General features: G+C 38.2%; 2 protein-coding genes across 2 annotated transcripts in view; one reads left to right on the forward strand and one right to left on the reverse strand.

The window, feature by feature from the left end:
• The window catches only part of IKZF5 (IKAROS family zinc finger 5), a 48059-nt gene extending 36606 nt beyond the window's left edge, over window positions 1-11453 (reverse strand). Inside the window, exons 1-2 of the mRNA XM_031955998.1 lie at window positions 11363-11453; window positions 3536-3684 (exon numbers count right to left, since the gene is read on the reverse strand). The gene's annotated coding sequence lies outside the window, so the exon portion shown is untranslated. The remainder of the gene's footprint in view (window positions 1-3535; window positions 3685-11362) is intronic.
• A 289-nt stretch (window positions 11454-11742) lies between these two features.
• Window positions 11743-18081, forward strand: part of ACADSB (acyl-CoA dehydrogenase short/branched chain) — a 44749-nt gene continuing 38410 nt past the window's right edge. Inside the window, exon 1 of the mRNA XM_003759162.4 lies at window positions 11743-11905. Coding sequence (XP_003759210.1) covers window positions 11858-11905 — 48 coding nt within the window. The 5' untranslated portion in view covers window positions 11743-11857. The remainder of the gene's footprint in view (window positions 11906-18081) is intronic.

Consider the following 18081-nt stretch of genomic DNA (forward strand, 5'->3'; position numbering starts at 1 on the left):
TATCTTTTTTCCTAAATTCTCTTTTCTTCCATACTCTTTCCCATTTAATTATTTATACCTAGGCCTGCAATTTAGATGTCATCCTAGATTCCTCTCCTCAATTCCCTAAAAACAATCTGTTTTTAAATTTTGTTGATTCTCAACATCTGATCTATAAACACCCTTCTTTACTTTGATATTTTGTTGTTTTTCAGTCATATCTGATTCCTCATGACCCATATGGGATTTTCTTGGCAAAGATATTGGAATCATTTGCCATTTCCTTTTCCAGGTTCTTTTACAAATAAAGAAAGTGAGACAAACAGGGTTCTGTGATTTGCCACACTGAGCAAGTAAGAATCCAGATTTCAATTTTGACACTGTCACAAACAAAACATAGGGCACCCCTCCCAATCTGATTTATTATAATAGTCTTTAGGTTGTCCTCCCTGACAAGGGTTTATCTACTCAAGTCCACCCTCAATTGCCAAATTAATGTTATCTCCTATCTCAATCAACTACCATGATTCCCTATTAACTCCAGGATCAAATATAAAACCATCTATTTGGCTTTTAAAGTACTCTAAAAACCTGAGCATTCTTTCCAATTCTGTACATCTTCATTGCTTTCTTCTGCCTCCCACACCCCAAGCCTGGAATGCTCTCTATAGCAGCATGATTACTCTATTACTATTTAATATTATGACTTTGAAATCTAGACAACAGAAATAAGTTATGAAAAATAAAATGAAGGATTAAGCACCAGCACTTAAGAAGTTAAAACACTTCTTTTTTGTAGGGAGTATGATTACATAACTAGGAAACCCAAACTAATTAATAGAGTTAACAAATTACTTTAGTAAAGTAGCCATATATAGATACTAAAAAAATACTCTCAAAAAATATCTGCATTCCTATACACAACTAACAAAAATAGCAGAAAATTGATAGAATGACATAATGAATCAAATATTTGGGTTATTAATCTGTGAAGAGAGGAATCACAGTACAATGGATAGATGGCCAAGCTTTAGAATAAAGATGTTCTAGGTTAAGGTTTTGCTTCTGGAATATTTAAGTGGTATGACCACAGACAAGTTACTTACTTTCTCAATGCTATAGCTAACTCTCAAAGACTAACATTAATAGTAAAAGGAATTTCCACACCAATGGAATTATAGGTTCTAATTAAATAAATATGTTATAAAGATATGAAACCTATATAAAGTCAACTTTCAAAATAATATTAATCAAAATCAAGGGAAAACTAAAAATAGGGATAGTCTCTGTTCATAATTACCTCAAGCAGACATGGTAAGATTTTGTTAATATTTCTTCTATCAGTTTACCAATTTAATGCAATGTTATTCAAAATATAATAAGTTAATACATTGTATTAAGTAAAAGTTATAAGAAAATTCTACAGAAAAAGAGACAAGCAATGTTATTTATTAAGATTTATGAAAAAGAAAACTATCAAAGCACAGCTAGCAGTCCCAAGTCACAGTATCAAGCAATAATTTATTTTCTTTTAAAAAAAGAAAAAAACTTATCTGGCATTTTAGGGGAAAAAAACAACAACAGAGATACAAATGAGAAATGAAAGTCAGAAAATAAAACCCAATGTAAAGAAAATGTTAGTGCAAATTAAATCTACACTTAAAAAAAAACCTAGGGAATTATATCACTAGTCAATAAAAAACTGTTGTGAAGATGATAGAGCTATATGGCCTCACCACATATTCACTAATATAAATTAACTAGATACTTTAAATACTAAATACTTTTAAAATTATTTAAAAAATTGTTCCAAAAAAAGAATAATGTAGTTGTTTTAACAGTGGAGAATAGGAACATTTTCATCAGAAAAGAAATGGAGATTAAAAAAAATCAATGAATTTGGAAAAAAAAAAACAAAAAAGGATTTTACACAACAAAAATAATATGTGTCCAACATTCAGAACATATAAGGAATGGATACATATCTAAAATTAATAATACAAACTCTCCAGTAGATCAATAGTGCAAGAATTATTATTTTATGGAGAGAATACAAACCATTCATGACTAAATGAAAAGATACTGAGGTTCCATAATAATCTGGAAAATGCATAACAAAAAAAGCAGAATAGAGAAAAATGCCCCCAATATGATAAAATCCAATGCTGATGGTGCTACTGTTTAAAAGTTGTTCTAATATAATAATGATCAAATTGAAGATTGATGTAAACATCTGAAGAGCAATACAGAAATAAACAATAACCAAACCAATATACCTTTTAACCTAGCAATTCCATTTACTAGGATTTTATTCTTTTAAAAAAAATAACTCATCAATCAAGAATTTAGAAATGCTTTGTTTGTAATTTTAAAAAACCTATGCTTTAGGAACAATCTATAAATATAAAAACTGGAAAATGCCTCCTGAATTATGGTACAATGGTCTTTCACACTCATCTGCTTAGAAACTTGTTAAGTTCAGTATCTGAAGCATTTCTATGAGAACAAATGTTTCAGTACTTGACATCTGCTCAACACTTGCTTCGTTTTTGTCTTGGTTGAGGAGTAAGAACATAAGGTTGGCCAGGGGTACTGCCCAGCAGTTGCTATTGCCCTCTACAATGGGTAGCTCTTCCCCAGTAAGGGCAGTACTAGGGGAGCAGGACTGTCAGGCTGGGATCCACGTGATACTGAGGTTGTGCAACTTGGCAGGCAGATTGTGGGGCAGTTACTGCAGGACAATGTGATTGCAGTAGTACTAGAAAGGGCATGGAGCTTCCCACAAGCTCAGCAGGAAAAGCAGCAGGAGCAGAAGCCATGTCGAGAAGAGCAGCAGTTTGGGGGAGCCCAGGTGAAAGCAAGGGTGAGGACCCAGGACTCCTGGCAGGCCCAAATCTGGGTGGCAGCCCTGGGTGGTAGAAGTGTAGGATCATAGCTTCTGCTTCCACATCTAGGCTATCTAGCTAGGTTGGAGGGCATTTAGTTATGGTAGATTACAAAGGTTGTAGTTCCTCTCAGAAAGTGAGCTGGGTCAAGAAAGTAGCAGCCTAGATTGGTTGTTTCTCCATAACTAGAAAGTCCTTTGGGAATTGAATGGGGAAGGATAGTTAGGCTGTGGCCTAGAAATGTACTTCTTTTGGGAAAAATCTGTTACTTGTCATTTTTACCACCTGTCCTGCCTTCTGGAATCAATTAATGATGAGTACCAAGGAACTACTGTATATTAGTGTGATATTATGATACTATTTTTAAAAGACATGATAAGACCTATATGAAAAATGAAAAGTGAGATCAATAAAATTGGAACTGCATATTTAATAATTTCCACTATTTTGGGGAAAACAAAAAACTCAAAAGAACTCCAGATATATCTAAAAAAAGGATTTGGAGCAAAGCACATATTTACTTGTTAGCTATTAATTCATTTGGTTCTACTTTGTAAAATGCTATTTTAAGAAAGTTTTGTTTTTCACCTTGCATTAACATCTGACTTTTAAGTGTATAGCATATTTTAAAGATTTTTTTAATAATAGTAAAAAGATAGATATAAATTTACCTTTTCAACCCAAATCAATTCCACCTTTTTCTTTCCACTCCAACATTGATGAAATATAGAGCAATTGAGATCCACTCTGGAAATAGGCTAATTGACTCCAAAAGGCCATCGGGAGACTTTCAACTAAAATTGAAAAGCCCTACAGAGGTCTGCAAAAGAAAGCAACCAAAAATTAGGATACATCTAGCAAAATACAATGTTAACATGCCTACTAATACCTTAATTAGCATTTTAGGTCTCTTATTATAATGTTTTATAGAAATATTAACACTAGCATCTACTGACAAAAAAATGTGACAGATGAAAAAAAGAACAAGTATATTTGTTCAGTATGCTTATAAGATAGGGGTCATGTCATTTCTCTATATTGAAGTTGGGAAAAGGATTCCAAAAGTTTGAGGTCACAGACTGGTGTTGAGAGGTATCTCAAAAGAATTTGAAGGCTTGAACCTATTTCCTGGAGCAAAGCTTAATGTAATTTTAACAGCATTACAAGCAGACTAAATTACAAGAGAATTTAGCAAAGAAACAGGAGCAAGGAGACACATTTATGTAGTTCTTCGGGTTATAGATATGCTAATTTTATGGCTCAGAGTTAGGATCAAGGAGTGGTCAAGCAGTGGTCCTCATTGAACAACGGATTATCAATACTGTCTCAGGGGTTTGGTCTCTGGGACTATCCTGAGGCCAAAAGCTACCTGACAATCAGCAATGAATTGAAGAGTGGTCTTTTCAGAATCAGACATATTGTTATTTTTAGATTGGGTGTGAGATTCCCTGAGGCAGATTCCAAAGCCAGAAGATTTAGAATTACTGACTTATTATTAGAATAGAAGCCTCCTAAAGTCAGGGGACCTCAAAAAATTGCTCTCTTCCCTAGAAGATATATTTCATCTATATATAAGGAAGCTCCCTATGTATAATAAGAATGATAAAAATAACAGTAATAATAGGTAGCACTTATATAGTTCCATGAGGTTTGTAATTTGTTGGTGTTGAGTTCTATCAGTCACCAATTCATATGAGTTATTCTTGGGAAATATACTAAAGTACTAATGCCATTTCCTTCTCCAGCTCACTGCAGAGAAGAGAAATCAAGGCAAACAAGGTTAAATGACTGAACCCAGGCCTAAAATTCTATCCACTGTATCCTCACAACTCTTGAAAGGTAATTGTTCTTATTAACCCTGTTTTGCAAAAGAGGAAACCAAAGAAAACTAAAGTTAGTCAATACACATTTATTAAGTACCCATTAAGTGCCTCGGACTGTGCTAACTACTGGTGACACAAATAAATGTGACACAAAGACAATAGCTTCTATATACCCAAAGAGCTATAAAACTACATACTCTTTGATCCATTATTGCATCTGTATTCCAAAGAGATCATAAAAGAGGGGAAAGGACCCACATATGCAAAAATGTTTATAGTAGCTCTTTTTGTAGTTGCAAGGAACTGAAATTTGAGTGGATTCCTATTAGTTGGGGAATGATTTAATAAGTTATAGCATATAGATATAATGGAATTTTGTTGTTCTGTAAGATATGACAAGCAGGCTGATTTCAAAAAACACTGGAAAGACTTATAGAAACTGATGCCGAGTGAAGTGAATAGAACTGACAAGAAGAACCTGGAAACGCTTTCTCTTTCTCTTTCTCTCTCTCTCTCTGACTTTGGGAATGAGCTAAGAAGTAAGAGCACTTGAGAAGCTCCTTGAAGGAGAAATTCTCCTTGAACCCTGCCTCTGTAAGATTAGCCCTAGAAAATCAAGATAAAAGTGGTTTATCTAAGTGGGGTTAGTTGAGTTGGGAGCAGGAGAATTCCAACCCTACTGAAAAGTTTCATTCAGTTCCAGCTCAAGCCCACCCAGCCCCCCATCAAGAGCAAACCATAGCTTGTAGCCAAGGCTTCCATTATAAAAAGTCAATTTTAAGCTCAGTCCTTGCAAAGGACCCAATATGCCATGCCAAGGAAACTCACTCACTCTTTCTCTCTCCCTGGCATAGCAGCAAACTTCTGCCCACTGAAATGGTATTCTCTTTCAGCATTATCCTTTCTTTACCTGTCTCACCTATTTTCCTAACAAGACATTATACCTCTCTGTCGGGATTTCTCTACTAGAATCTTTAATTCTCTGCATGGACCCTGCCACTAAGGAATTCAGTCTTTCTATTCATGCATAGCAAAGGCTGACTTCCTAATGGCAAAAATAAACTTCTTTTTACTAGTCCAGCTTTTCGGGTTTGTAAATCCCTTTACGAAGGACCTCTGCACTGCCAGAAGGGGGTTCCCACAATTGCACCAAATCCTAAGGGCAAGATTTAGGGGAGCTAAACCTCTTCATTTGGTTCCCTGAACCAGAACCTGCCACTAACCTCATCATCTAATTCCCTAACCACCAGGAATGCTAATCTCATCAGAACCAGGAAAACATTGTACACAGAAACAGTAATGGAATGATCAACTGTGATGACCTGGCTCTTCTCAACAAATCAATGATTCAAGGTAATTCCAATGGACTTGGGATAGAAAATTCCATCCTCATCCAGACAGAATTATGGAGACTGAATGTAGACTGAAACATAGTATTTTTATTTGTTTTTGTTTTTTTTTCCTCATGATTTTTTCCCTTTTGGTTTGCTTTTTCTTGCACAACATGACAAAAATGGAAATACGTTTAAAAGAAGTGCACATATTTAACCTATATCTGATTGTTTGCTGTCTTGGGGAATGGGGGAGGTGAGGAATGGAGGGAGAAAAATTTGGAACACAAAATCCTATCAAAATGAATGGTGAAAATTATCTTCAATGATCTTGTGATGATGTGAGCCATCTACACCCAGATGCTGTGAGAACTGAAGGTGGATTATAACATAGCATTTTCACTCTTTTTGTTGTGCTTTGCTCGAATTTTATTTTCTCTCTCTCTTTTTTAACTTTTTGATCTGATTTTCCTAGTGCAGCAAAATACTTGTATAAACAAGTATGTCTACTTTGGATTTCACATATATTTTTACCATATTTAATATATATTGGATTACATGCCATCTAGGAGAGAGGATGGGGAAAGGGAGGAAAAACTGGAACACAAAGTTTTTCAAGGGTCAATGTTGAAAAAATTTTCCTTGTATATATTTTGAAAATAAAAAACTTCAATAAAAATAAACAATTTTTTTTTTGCTGAAATCAAAATGGGATACATCCTTATACTTAAAAAGTGAACTTGAAAAGGATAGTAATAACTAAAGTATTATAGATATTTGTATATTGAATATTTTTTTAAAACCAAAAGGAATTGTAAATGTAAATTCATTTGATTGCCTTACATTAATAATAAATTATTAATTAAAAAAAAAAAGAAAATTATCTTTACTTGTATTTGGAAAAATAAAATACTATTGAAAAACAATAATAAAGACAGTTCCTGCCTTCAAAGAGTTTACACTCTAACTCAAACAGGGGGAAACCCTATGTAAGGGGATATTGGAAAAAATCCAAAATCAAAATAGTTGGGAAAAATTGGGAAAAAAAAAAACTCTGCTAAATCCCCTCCTTAAATGGAGGTCCTGGAGTTCACAACTCTGTCCCTTCAGTCAAATCAAAACAGGCAAAAAGGACTAATGAGATATAAGACTAAGGCAGATTTAATTCCAATGATGAATTTCCTATGGAAAATAGGTTGAAGAGGAACAAAAAAGTCTAAAAGTATTAAGTTGGGAAATGGGAAGGTTATATTGAGCCTCCTTTATTAATGGAGGCCCTATAGGTCATGGCCTTGCCCTCTTGTCAGGTCTAATAGTAGGGGCAAGGGTTAGATGATCTTTTCTGTCACACAGCCAGTTCCTGCCTGAAATCAAATTTGAATTTAAGTCTTGCTAACTCCAGGTCTCTATATAGTAGATGTTTAATAAATATTTTATAAATAAAAGTCACATCTATCTCCATGGTCTCTTATTTCATTTATCAAATATGATTTCTTCCTGTTATTTCCAAACAACAAATACTTAATTACATAAGACACTTTACGTAAGTTTTGTACCTCACTCCAATTGTAAGATTTTTTTTTTTTTTGGTGATCATTTTCTAGCATAAGGAAGTCTCTTCTGGGAGAAAATAGGGTTTCCTTGTCGTCCCTTACTTTCTACAATTGGGCTGTCAAAGCCAAAATCCCCTGGCTCGAATACAGCTATCACCAAATTAAGTCCTTGTCCTACATGTAAGGACAAGGTTGTGGGCCAGCTGGAGATGTTGGGGGGAAGCAACTCCTTAATAGGTATGGATTCAAAGAATAACATATAAAACAATGGAAATCAATTCAAAGCAAATATTCATTATAAGCAACTGGGAAGAGAGAGAAGAAAATTCAGAAATAATACACCACTCTGGCATCCATTATAACATAAGTGGAAAACTCATGTATGGGTGGCCATGTTTTGGGAAACGAGACATTTGTCTGTTCTGCAAGAAGAACATGCTTCAATATGTCCTTACAAGAAAGTGGTTCTTAGATTGATTGTGAGTGTTCCTCCCCAGCTGCCTAATTGTCTATTTGAAGTCTGGGAACACCCAAGATTTGAGGCAGGAGGAGCTGACTATCAGAGAAAAACAAATAGCTGACAAAATATTACTTTGAGACACAGAACTGTACTAATAGTAGGTAAATATTGTCAGTATTTTTGCACAAATATATTCTACAAGCATACAGCCTTTTTTAAGGCAAGACTTTATCATGATGGACTCAATACCTTCAGGTCTAACCTTTTAACAAAGGTTTTCAAGCACATATTCTACAAGCTACACAGTCTGTCAAGGAGGTCTCCAATTTTATAACACAGGTACTATATAGGTCTCTATTTTACAGATGAAGAGAATGACTCTGAGAAGTTAATTCTTAACCATAACCATAGTCACACAGCTAGCAAGGGAATGTTAAAGGTAAAGTATAACCCCAGGTTTCCCCTACTCTAAGGCTTGTACCCTAATCATTACACCACACTGCTTCTCCTAGTAGTATTAGGTGATAAAAAATGAAAATCTTTATATTCAAAAACTTCAAAATCTTATGGGGGAATAAGAAATGTATATGAATGATTATTAAAGTAAGTTAGAATCTGTAAAGTACATAAGGAGGATCAGACTGAAAAGAACTAGGAAGAAACATCTAGCTGGAAGAAAGAACAAGAACGTTTTCACAGAGGGATGGAACCTGAAATGGTTATGGAAGGGAAGAATAATTTCAGATGATATAGCTTCCTTGAAGGCTCTGTTCAAAAACTACCTTTTGCTGAAGGCCTTTCCTGGACCCTCTAGATGCCAGAGCCTTTCCCTTTAAGATTAGCTTCCATCTGCTCTGTTGGTACCTAATTGTTAACATGTTTTCTCCCTAATTATTATGTGAGTTCTTGAAAATAGAGATCATTTTTGCTTTTCTTTTTATCTTCTGCACTTTATGAAGTACCTAAAATGGTATATACTCAATAAATATTGATTGTTATGAGGATGAATGACTGCTTATGTAAAATGCACCATGTTTTTCTGATTCACTTATCTACTTAATGGAGATGCTTTTATTAATATTTCTGAAAATGAATTTTAGTTTTTCATCCTTATTAAATATGTAAAATACTCAACTACAATGTAAAACTGATGAAAACTTTTGTTAAAAAAATTATTCTACTATCAATTCAAATGATGACTCAATGACCCATCCAAAAGTTAAAACTGCCTTCTGAGTTTTAGATTATAAATAAAAGTTGCCCACAGAACACTTTTTAAAGGGTCACACTGGCTCCTCATAAACTATCAAAAGGCAAAGCATGATATCTCAGGGCTCTCCACAGAAGCTGTGAAAGATTACAACAAACTATTGTCTTATACCTCCGATCTAATTCCCTGTGTTCTGAGTCATTGAATGCCTACACTGAAACTTCCTTACCAAGCTCCCAACTCTTCCCCTCCATTTCCAATCCCCCATTCTTTGTCATCCATATCCCTTTTCTATGGAAATTATTCTGTATACATTCTGTATTTAAATTTCTAAATTCCTATAGTTTCCCCCCAACAAAGAGAATATGAGCATCTTGGGGGCATCTTTTGTCTTTGTCCCTCCCGTACTTGGCATACTACCTGGCACAATGTTTAATTAATGATTGTTGAAGTGAAATGAATCCGATTTCCTCAATGTAAATATCCCTTCCACGATGTAGACTGCAATTCTTTTACATGTTAATATGGACTTACTATGAAAGAAAAAATTATCACTTTTTGGTTGATCTATTAAGGAGTTCTGAATTTAGCTAAGGTGAAACTCAGAAAAAAAAAAAAAATCTCTCTATACAGCCTTTCCAGTTTAGTAAGATCTGTCAGAGTTTGCATTCTTCTAGCATATACTCAAAAGCTGAGGATCATCACCAGCCACAATAAGGAATGGGGCTAGGGCATTAGGGTCAGTTCCATACTCAGAAACACTTGGATATAAAGAGTAAAATTGAAAACATCACCCAGTAACAATGGAACAAAATCGAGCTAACAAAACACATTTGATATCACAACTTCATTGGCTCTCTCTATCTCAGTTCATGTCCAAATAACGTCATCCCATTGCTGAAAAACATTCTAAATTGCATATTCAATTCACAGCTGGAAATTATAGGTGTTATCTTTCACTGCTCCAGTAACAATTTACAATTCAGATTTAATTAGAAGAAAAAAAAAAGGCTATAGGAATAGAAAAGGGGACTCACAAGTAACTAAAAATACAAAAAACAGTTTCAAGGAAGCTTTATTTCTTCTATACAGAAGTTGCACGGATCTCGGGGGAATACCTCATTTCTTCCTCATTTCCCCAAATAACTAAATGGCAGACAATTTCTTCTTCGAGCCTATCGGTAAGTCCAACCATAATTTATTTATCTGAAGCCACGTATGGAGAAGCCACAGATCATTCATCCATTTATCTGGAGATTTTAATTTTCCACAAACTCAAATGGTTTCTCTGGGCAAATAAACAGAATCGGCATGTATATACCGCTTAAAGATGCACAAGCACTTTTACAAAGACATCATTCTGTTCTCTTCGCAATAGGTGCTGTTATCACGCTCATTTTACAGGAATAATTTTTAAAAAATAACCACATCCACTTAGTCCCGTGTGTAGCTTATTTGTACGTACTGGTTTGCACGTGGTGTCCCTCACTGGCCAGGAACTCCTAGAGGGCACGATTGGATGTTTTTTTTAAACTTTCTTTGTATCCCTGGGGCTTAGCATAGAACCCGGTACACAAGAGGCGCTTAATAGGTGTTTACCGACTTGACAATCAATTAAAGGTCCTCGCTCTGGGAGGAGTGAGTTTCCCTTTCCTCCCGGCAGAAGGAGGATGGAATATTCCACAGACGCTGCCGGCTGAACCGCTTTCTTTTTTTATTCGTTATCATTTGAGTGTACGACCCGGGGCCCCGGAGCGTGGGACATTTACCTCACGCAGCGCGGGGAGTCGAGGCCGAGCGGATTCCGGCAGCAGCCACCTGTTGGACCGCCCGGCATCCCCTCCTCTCTTCAGTCCGCGACCGGCGCCGGGGATGCTCCAGCTCCGTCCACCAATCTCCGCGCTCTCCGGCTGCACCGAAGCGTAGCGCAGCGCAGCCCCCAGCGCCGGGTCGTGACCTTTCACCTCGGCCCCCTCCCTCGGAAAGCAAGGTGAAAGGCCAGCTTCGCTGTCCTCCCTTTCCCGGTCCCCAGGGAGGCCCCGAGCCTCCCTGACCCCCACCCCATCACACGCGCACACGCACTCGCGGCCCACCCCTCTGGGCCCACTCTTGTTCTCCCACCTCTTGACAACCGCCTCGAACAAGCACCGTCGTCGTCTCCGTCGCCGCCGCCGCCGCCTCCACCTCTACGGCCGTCGATGTCTTCGTCACCGTGGTCGCCGCCGCCGCAGCCGCCATGTTTGTTGTGTCTCCGCTTCCTCCCCCTCCCCCGCCCCCCTTCTTTTTTCTAGTCTCGCGTGAACGGCGGCCGCTCGCGCCCCAAGGCGCCTCAGGAGAGGGAGTGGGGAGAACTACTCCGGGAGAAAAACATCCCGGGCTTGCTTTTTTTCTCTTCTTCTCTCCTCCCCTAAATGTCCACCCCGGCCTCCCGTAGGAGCCGCGGGTGGGCGGGGGAGCGGCCGTAGTGGGTGTGTGCGGGGCGGCGCCGCCTGCCCCGCCCCTAGCCCCGCCCCCCGCCTGCCCTCCTTCCCTCCTCCCCTTTTCCCTTCTGTCTTCCAGCTCGCTCGAGGCCGCGGGTGCTGAGCTGGGGTTCAGTCTCACCGGAGGGGAGCCGAGATGGAGCCGACGGCGGCGCAGCTGCTGCGCTTCGGAGGATGTGGCCTGGTAAGTGCCCGTCTGCCTTGCGAGGAGGGGACCGTGGGTCACCGTTACTTGGCTGCACCGCCCAGAAGCTAACGGATTCCCGATGCAGAGCGCGCCGCCCGGGGCCCACGTCCTTGGTGCTGCTCGCTCCCTTTGGGCCGGACCCGTAACCCCGGACCCCCACCCCGAGGCCAGGAAAAGGACCTTCCTCCCCAGGTCACAACCGCTCAGCCTCCCTTCCTCCCAGCTGCCGCAACACCACGACCTCCGCATCCCACAGTCTTCCTTTTCCCTCAAAACAGCCCCCGGAGAACCCGGATTCGGAAACCCCAGCGCGATCGCCCCAACCCCCCCCCAAACACAAAAACACTCTCTTCCTCACAACACCACCTCCTGCCCTTCCTAGCACCGACTCCTCTTCCGCCCCCAGATACGCCCCCAACAATGCCCAGAGCCTCTGAGAGCACCTTCTGTCACCGGGGCCGGCGCCCCCCTCCTCGCAGTCTCAGCGGCGGGGCTTCCAGCCTCGCGCCGCCTCGCTGGCCTTTGCCGCCGCGCACCCCGGGTCCGACGGCCTGCCTCTCGCAGGCTCCTGTCAGGGTTTGCGAGTAAGGGCTGAGTATTCTTTCCGAGCCGCTTCAGTTTTTGCAACACCCAGAGCCTGGAGTTTTCACAGTGATTTAGAAATGGTTGTTTAGCAATAAACCCACCGTTATGGTGAGGAATTATGGTTACAGCCATCGTGTTATTTACGGGGAAGAGAAGAGGTTGCTCCTTTCTTTCACAAGGTATAAAAAATGAGTTTTACTTTTAAGACGATGAAATTGATGCCTCCATTTCCTAGAAATAAAGGAACCCCTCTGATTACTGGCACTTTGCTGTCCCCTTTTTTCTCAGATGACTTCTTCGGTCCCCTCTTAGACACACATGTTTCTTGAGGTTCAGTCTTCTTTCACGTGCCGGAGTATTCGATTTCCCACGTCTTTTCAGCAACATATTTTCCACTCACAACGGCAACTTGTCCTAGAAAGGAGAATTGTCCTAGAGTCTGGGAGGACAGTGTTTGAATCATTTTCTAGCCTTTTTAACATTGTAGTCTCTTCCTACTCCAATTCTTCATCTGTAAAATTAGGGGTTTGGACTTGAACTCCAAGGTATAAGCTCTAGGTGTTAACTTCCTTATTTGTAACACATTTCCTTATTTGCAGAATATTTGCATTACTTGCACTTGCCTTCCAAGCACTTTGTAAGGAATTGTTGTGTGAAACTTTTAAAAGAAGTACAGTAAATATGAATCACTCCAGAATGTTAAACTCAGCCAGTTCTGATAACCTCCCTTAACCTCTGGAAACCTGCCCTCTTCCTGACTTGAATAGTTTTAGTTTTTTTAATTAATAGCTTTTTATTTACAAGTTATATACATGGGTAATTTTTTAGCATTGACAGTTGCAAAACCTTTTGTTCCAACTTTTCCCTTCCTTCTCCCCACCTCCTCCCCCAGATGGCAGGTTGGCCAATACATGTTAAAGATGTTAAAGTATATAACTTGAATATTGTTGAAGGCACCACTTTGTTCCCAGGTTCCTAACTCTCAATGTTATTTTTAGATACTTCCTTTCTACCACATCTCATCCATGTTGCCTTGTGGCATTACTTCTAAGATCTCTCCCAAAAGTCTATTGTAATTCAGTTGTGTCGACTCTTAATAATACCCTTTGAGATTTTCTTGGCAAAGACACTAGAGTGATTTGCTATTTCCTTCTCCAACTCATTTTACAGACCTGATTAATTCTAGGGTTACATAACTACTAAGGATCTGAGGCCAGATTTGAATTCATAAAAATGAGTCTTTCTAACTCCAGATCTGGCACTCTACCCATTTCATCACCAAGGTCCCACCATCTGTCTCTAACACCATAGTTAAAACCTTTGTTACCTATCGTCTTTAGTAGCCTCCTGTCTGTTAAAACTATCAAAAGTGATTTGCCCAATGTTAGTAAGTGATAGCTTGAGATTGGAACACGGATTCTGTAACTTCAAATTCAGTGCTTTTACTAAGCCTCAGTCAAGGACAGCTAAGGTTAAATTCTTCTGTTAAAGCAGTTGTTTCAACCTTGGGCAAATTACTTAATTCAATAAACCTGTTAATATTTAGTAGCAGAGGAATTAATTGCTTATCAGCATTGTTCAAAGAAGTTTCCTCACCTTAGAACTCCCTGTGCTGATAAAAATCACACTGGTAATGTTTTTTTAATGTTTGAAAACTAAAGACCTTGCTTCCAGTGTACCTGGTAGAATAGAATTTGACAGGCCTTTTCAGAATAAACTGATGTCTTCAGCTAAGGAATTCAAACAGTTGTTCCTATGTTGTCATGTCTTTTAATGCCATCTAGAATTTTAAGCTAGGGAGCAAAGGCATTTTTCAGAAACTATCCACAATTTAAGTAATTAATCTGCTTAAGAAAGTCTTTTGGCTTTTCAGCATATGTTGGGACATAGATAGGGGCACTGCAGAGATGTGAACTTTCCTTAATTGTAATGTTAACTGTTTCCTTAATTATAATGCAATTGTTACTGTTTTATTTGATTGAGGGTAAGCAAAAGATTTGAACAACTGTCTTTTTTTAAAGCTTGGTATTATAATATGAGTGAGCCAGTATAATGCTGTTCTTTGATAGTTTTCCACTTCTCACTATTTTCAAACAATATACAGGTATTTATTTTCTGTGTTCTAATTCTAGGGTTAGTATTCTCTTAAGCATCTATTTCCTTTTTCTTTCACAGTATAAGAAATTTTTAAGTCATGCATCATTATAGTATAGCTAGTACAACTGTGTTTCCTTATCTATAAAATGGTCTGGAGAAGGAAATGGCAAACCACTCTTATATCTTTGCTAAGAAAAACTGAAAATGGAGTCATGAAGAGGTATAACTGAACTGATTTAACAACCAGTTAGTAAGTATCTGAGGCCAGTTTTGAATACAAGTCTTTCTGAATTCAGCCCCATCTCTCTATGCACTACTCCACCTCACTACCTTTTATCAGCATACTGGTATACAAATTGTTGAAAAGTACCTCACTTCTCCATTATTTTCCTTTATTAAAAGATAACCCAGCAACCATTCTTTTGATGCTGCTTCTATATTTTTTCTCTCCATCCTTGTGGCCTTTTCTTCCCTGCTTTTTTCTTTCTTATTATTCTTAACTGTGGCCATATTTTCCAATTATGTTAGCCACAGGGTTTGTTTTTCATAGCTAACATAATGAACATGATGAAATATTAAATTACAGTACTTTATAATAAAGGGAACCTTCTTGGAAAGCCTAAAACTCCTGCCCTTCAAGATTGGTCTTGAGGCTAGCCCCTCATATTTTCCAGTTTTCTAAATATTAGGGAGAAAAGATTTGACAGTTTTTAGAGCATTAGGTCCACATCATGTCTCATGTGACTATGGGCAAATTATTTCATGTCCCTGAGCCTCAAGTTATTCATTTATAAAATGGGTATTTTATTTATTTATTTATTATTTATAAAATCCCATATTACAGGGTTTTTGTGTAAAGAAAACTGTACGATTTAAAACTCTATAAATATCTGAACTCTTATTGTTTATATAGAAAAGGCATTATTTGTCATTGCTGGAGAAATTCAGCTGTATCGACAGCTCTTCTTGCATATACTTCACTGATTAGAAAAGAGACTGAAGGTGACAATTTTGTCTATTTCTCATTTAAGTCCAATTTACTCGAAAGTCAAGACATCACCCTGTGATGTCATTGGTTCTCTATGAAAACGAAGGACCAATAACCACCATAACTGGGAAGAGAACTTGTATATATTGATATATGCTTAGGTTCTCTGCCCATTCTCCCCACCCACAATAAATTAACTAATCGAGTTCCCAGAATTCAACTATTACTCTCTTCAGGGTTTTAAAGATGACTGTGATGGGCTTGGGAAGGAAAATACCTTTTAACTATTGCTTTTAAGCTTTTATTAATCGCTGATATCAATTACATATCATTTCCCCACTCTCTATTGATCAGCTAACATCAGCTTTTACAAAGGGATATTTACTTGAGAAGATAAATAACTGAAATACAAAAACCTCTAAAACCAGGAGTCCTTCCTCTTTGTCCTTGGAGAAAGTAGTGGCTACCAAACATTCCCCTTCACCAAATTGGCTTCTCATAGCCAAAAGGACATAGTACAAAAGTACATAGACAAAGGACAAGTTGTCCCTTTGGTTACAAGGCATGGTGTTTTGGTTGATGGATCAAGTTACTCTAGAGCTAATTCAGGCAGATCTCCTCATAGCTGGCTGTTCCCTAAACTCAACTGCTACAATTACCAGCAGTCTCTGTTGTGGATACCAATTTCTAGACCTCTTAGGGATCTTGTATCTTTTAGAAATCCTCAGTGTTGTTACTTTGTCTTTTCCTTCTCTAATATTCATTCACCAACAGTTAGGCAGGAATATACACAACAGACAGCAGCAGAGGTGGCACTGTATGTTCTTGCCATAGTTAACTGAGGTCAACAAACCACTGCTGTCACCTTGATAGGGGTATGAAATTGTGTTCCCTTTAAACTGTAAAATTATCACTCTGAAATTGTATCCCCTTTTGATCTCAGAGATCAGGGTCTCCCAGGCTATGTGGAGTTTCTCAGGCTGGTCTTTTCTAAGGCAAATCACCCCATTGATCTTTTGGGGACACAGACCCTTTTCAGAAAATTCCAAATTCCAGAAGCTTTCAAAAAGTGATTTCCATTCATTTGGAGATCTAGGCCTTGGGACTTTGGCTTTCTTTTCAACCTGAAACCGGAGCCTCAAAGATTCCCTATTAAAGGATTTTTCTAAACTCACCTCTTTGCAGAATGTCCAAAGCAGGACTATGTCTTGTCCCTTGGTATAGCTGTCTGTCAGGACCTTGCCTGCTGAGAAGACATTCTCTTCTCAATGCCAGCCTCCATTTCCCTAATAGGACTTTGCCACTATGAAGTTAGTCTCTCAGCAAAGCTGACTTCTCATTCAAACTAAGTTTTCATTTCTGCCACCTACAACTCTTTGGGTTCGTGAATTCTTTCATGAAGGACCTGTGCCGACCAAAAGGGGATTTTCACAGCTCTCTGACTGCCACTAGAACCCCATCATTCTCACCTAGAGATTTAGACCACATTTCTTCTATATAGTGTGATCAGCAAAATAACATTTTCAGGAAGTGTTCCTCAATTTGGTACTTGATTATATGCTGTTTTGTATTTTTACTTAATTGTTTTCATTTATATGTATCTTGTCTTCCCTGCTTGATAATGTTGTCCTAGATAGAGGGCAACACATTTTGTATTTCTTTTTTCTTAATATACTCTTAGTGTGTTGCAGATATTTGTTAATTGGGACAAAATTATCTGGAAGAAAAAAAATCCAAGTCATACAACATTTTGTTGTCATTGTTTAGTTGTTCAGTGATGTCTAAGTTTATATGACCCCACCAGTTTTGTCCATGGGGTTTTCTTGGCAAAAATGATAGAGTTCCATTTTGTTCCCATTTTAGAAATGAGTTGGGGCAAATAAGGGTTAAGTCACTTGCCTAAGGTCACACAGCTAGGAAATATCTGAGACCAGATTTGAACTCAGTTCCTCTAGACTCCAGGCCCATTACTCTATCCACTGCAATACTTAGTCTACCCCACTCTGTCATCCCAAATATTTTTAATTAAATATAGCAACCCACATTACAAAGAAATAAGAGGGGGAGTGAATAGGATAAGGCAGGGTATAGAAGAATGTATAGATTAAGGAGAGTGGGATAAAGTGTGTACATTGAAGGAAATGGTACGAGGGAAAGGCTGAGGGAAGAAGTTAAGGCATGGAGGGAGAAGTTAAGTACAAGTAAGTTGTGTTAATGGATAGAAGTGGAAGAATTAGCAGGAATAGGAAACCAAATAAACACAAATACAATAATAATGATCAGGAATAGAATTGATTAGGAAAAAAGCAAGGGTTGTTAATCACTGATCTTAACGTTTAAAAAAAAGATTCAATCAAGACAGATCTACATTATATATGTCATATTAGTATTATTTTAGATGTATGTGTCTATGTGTATTTATAAATGTATGTGTATATATCTACATGTAAAAACACAGAAATATAACTGTGCTTAACTATAGCCTGCTTGGAAGAGGGGGAAG

The sequence above is a fragment of the Sarcophilus harrisii genome, chromosome 2 (assembly GCF_902635505.1).
Source record: "Sarcophilus harrisii chromosome 2, mSarHar1.11, whole genome shotgun sequence".
In the NCBI taxonomy this organism is placed as follows: domain Eukaryota; kingdom Metazoa; phylum Chordata; class Mammalia; order Dasyuromorphia; family Dasyuridae; genus Sarcophilus; species Sarcophilus harrisii.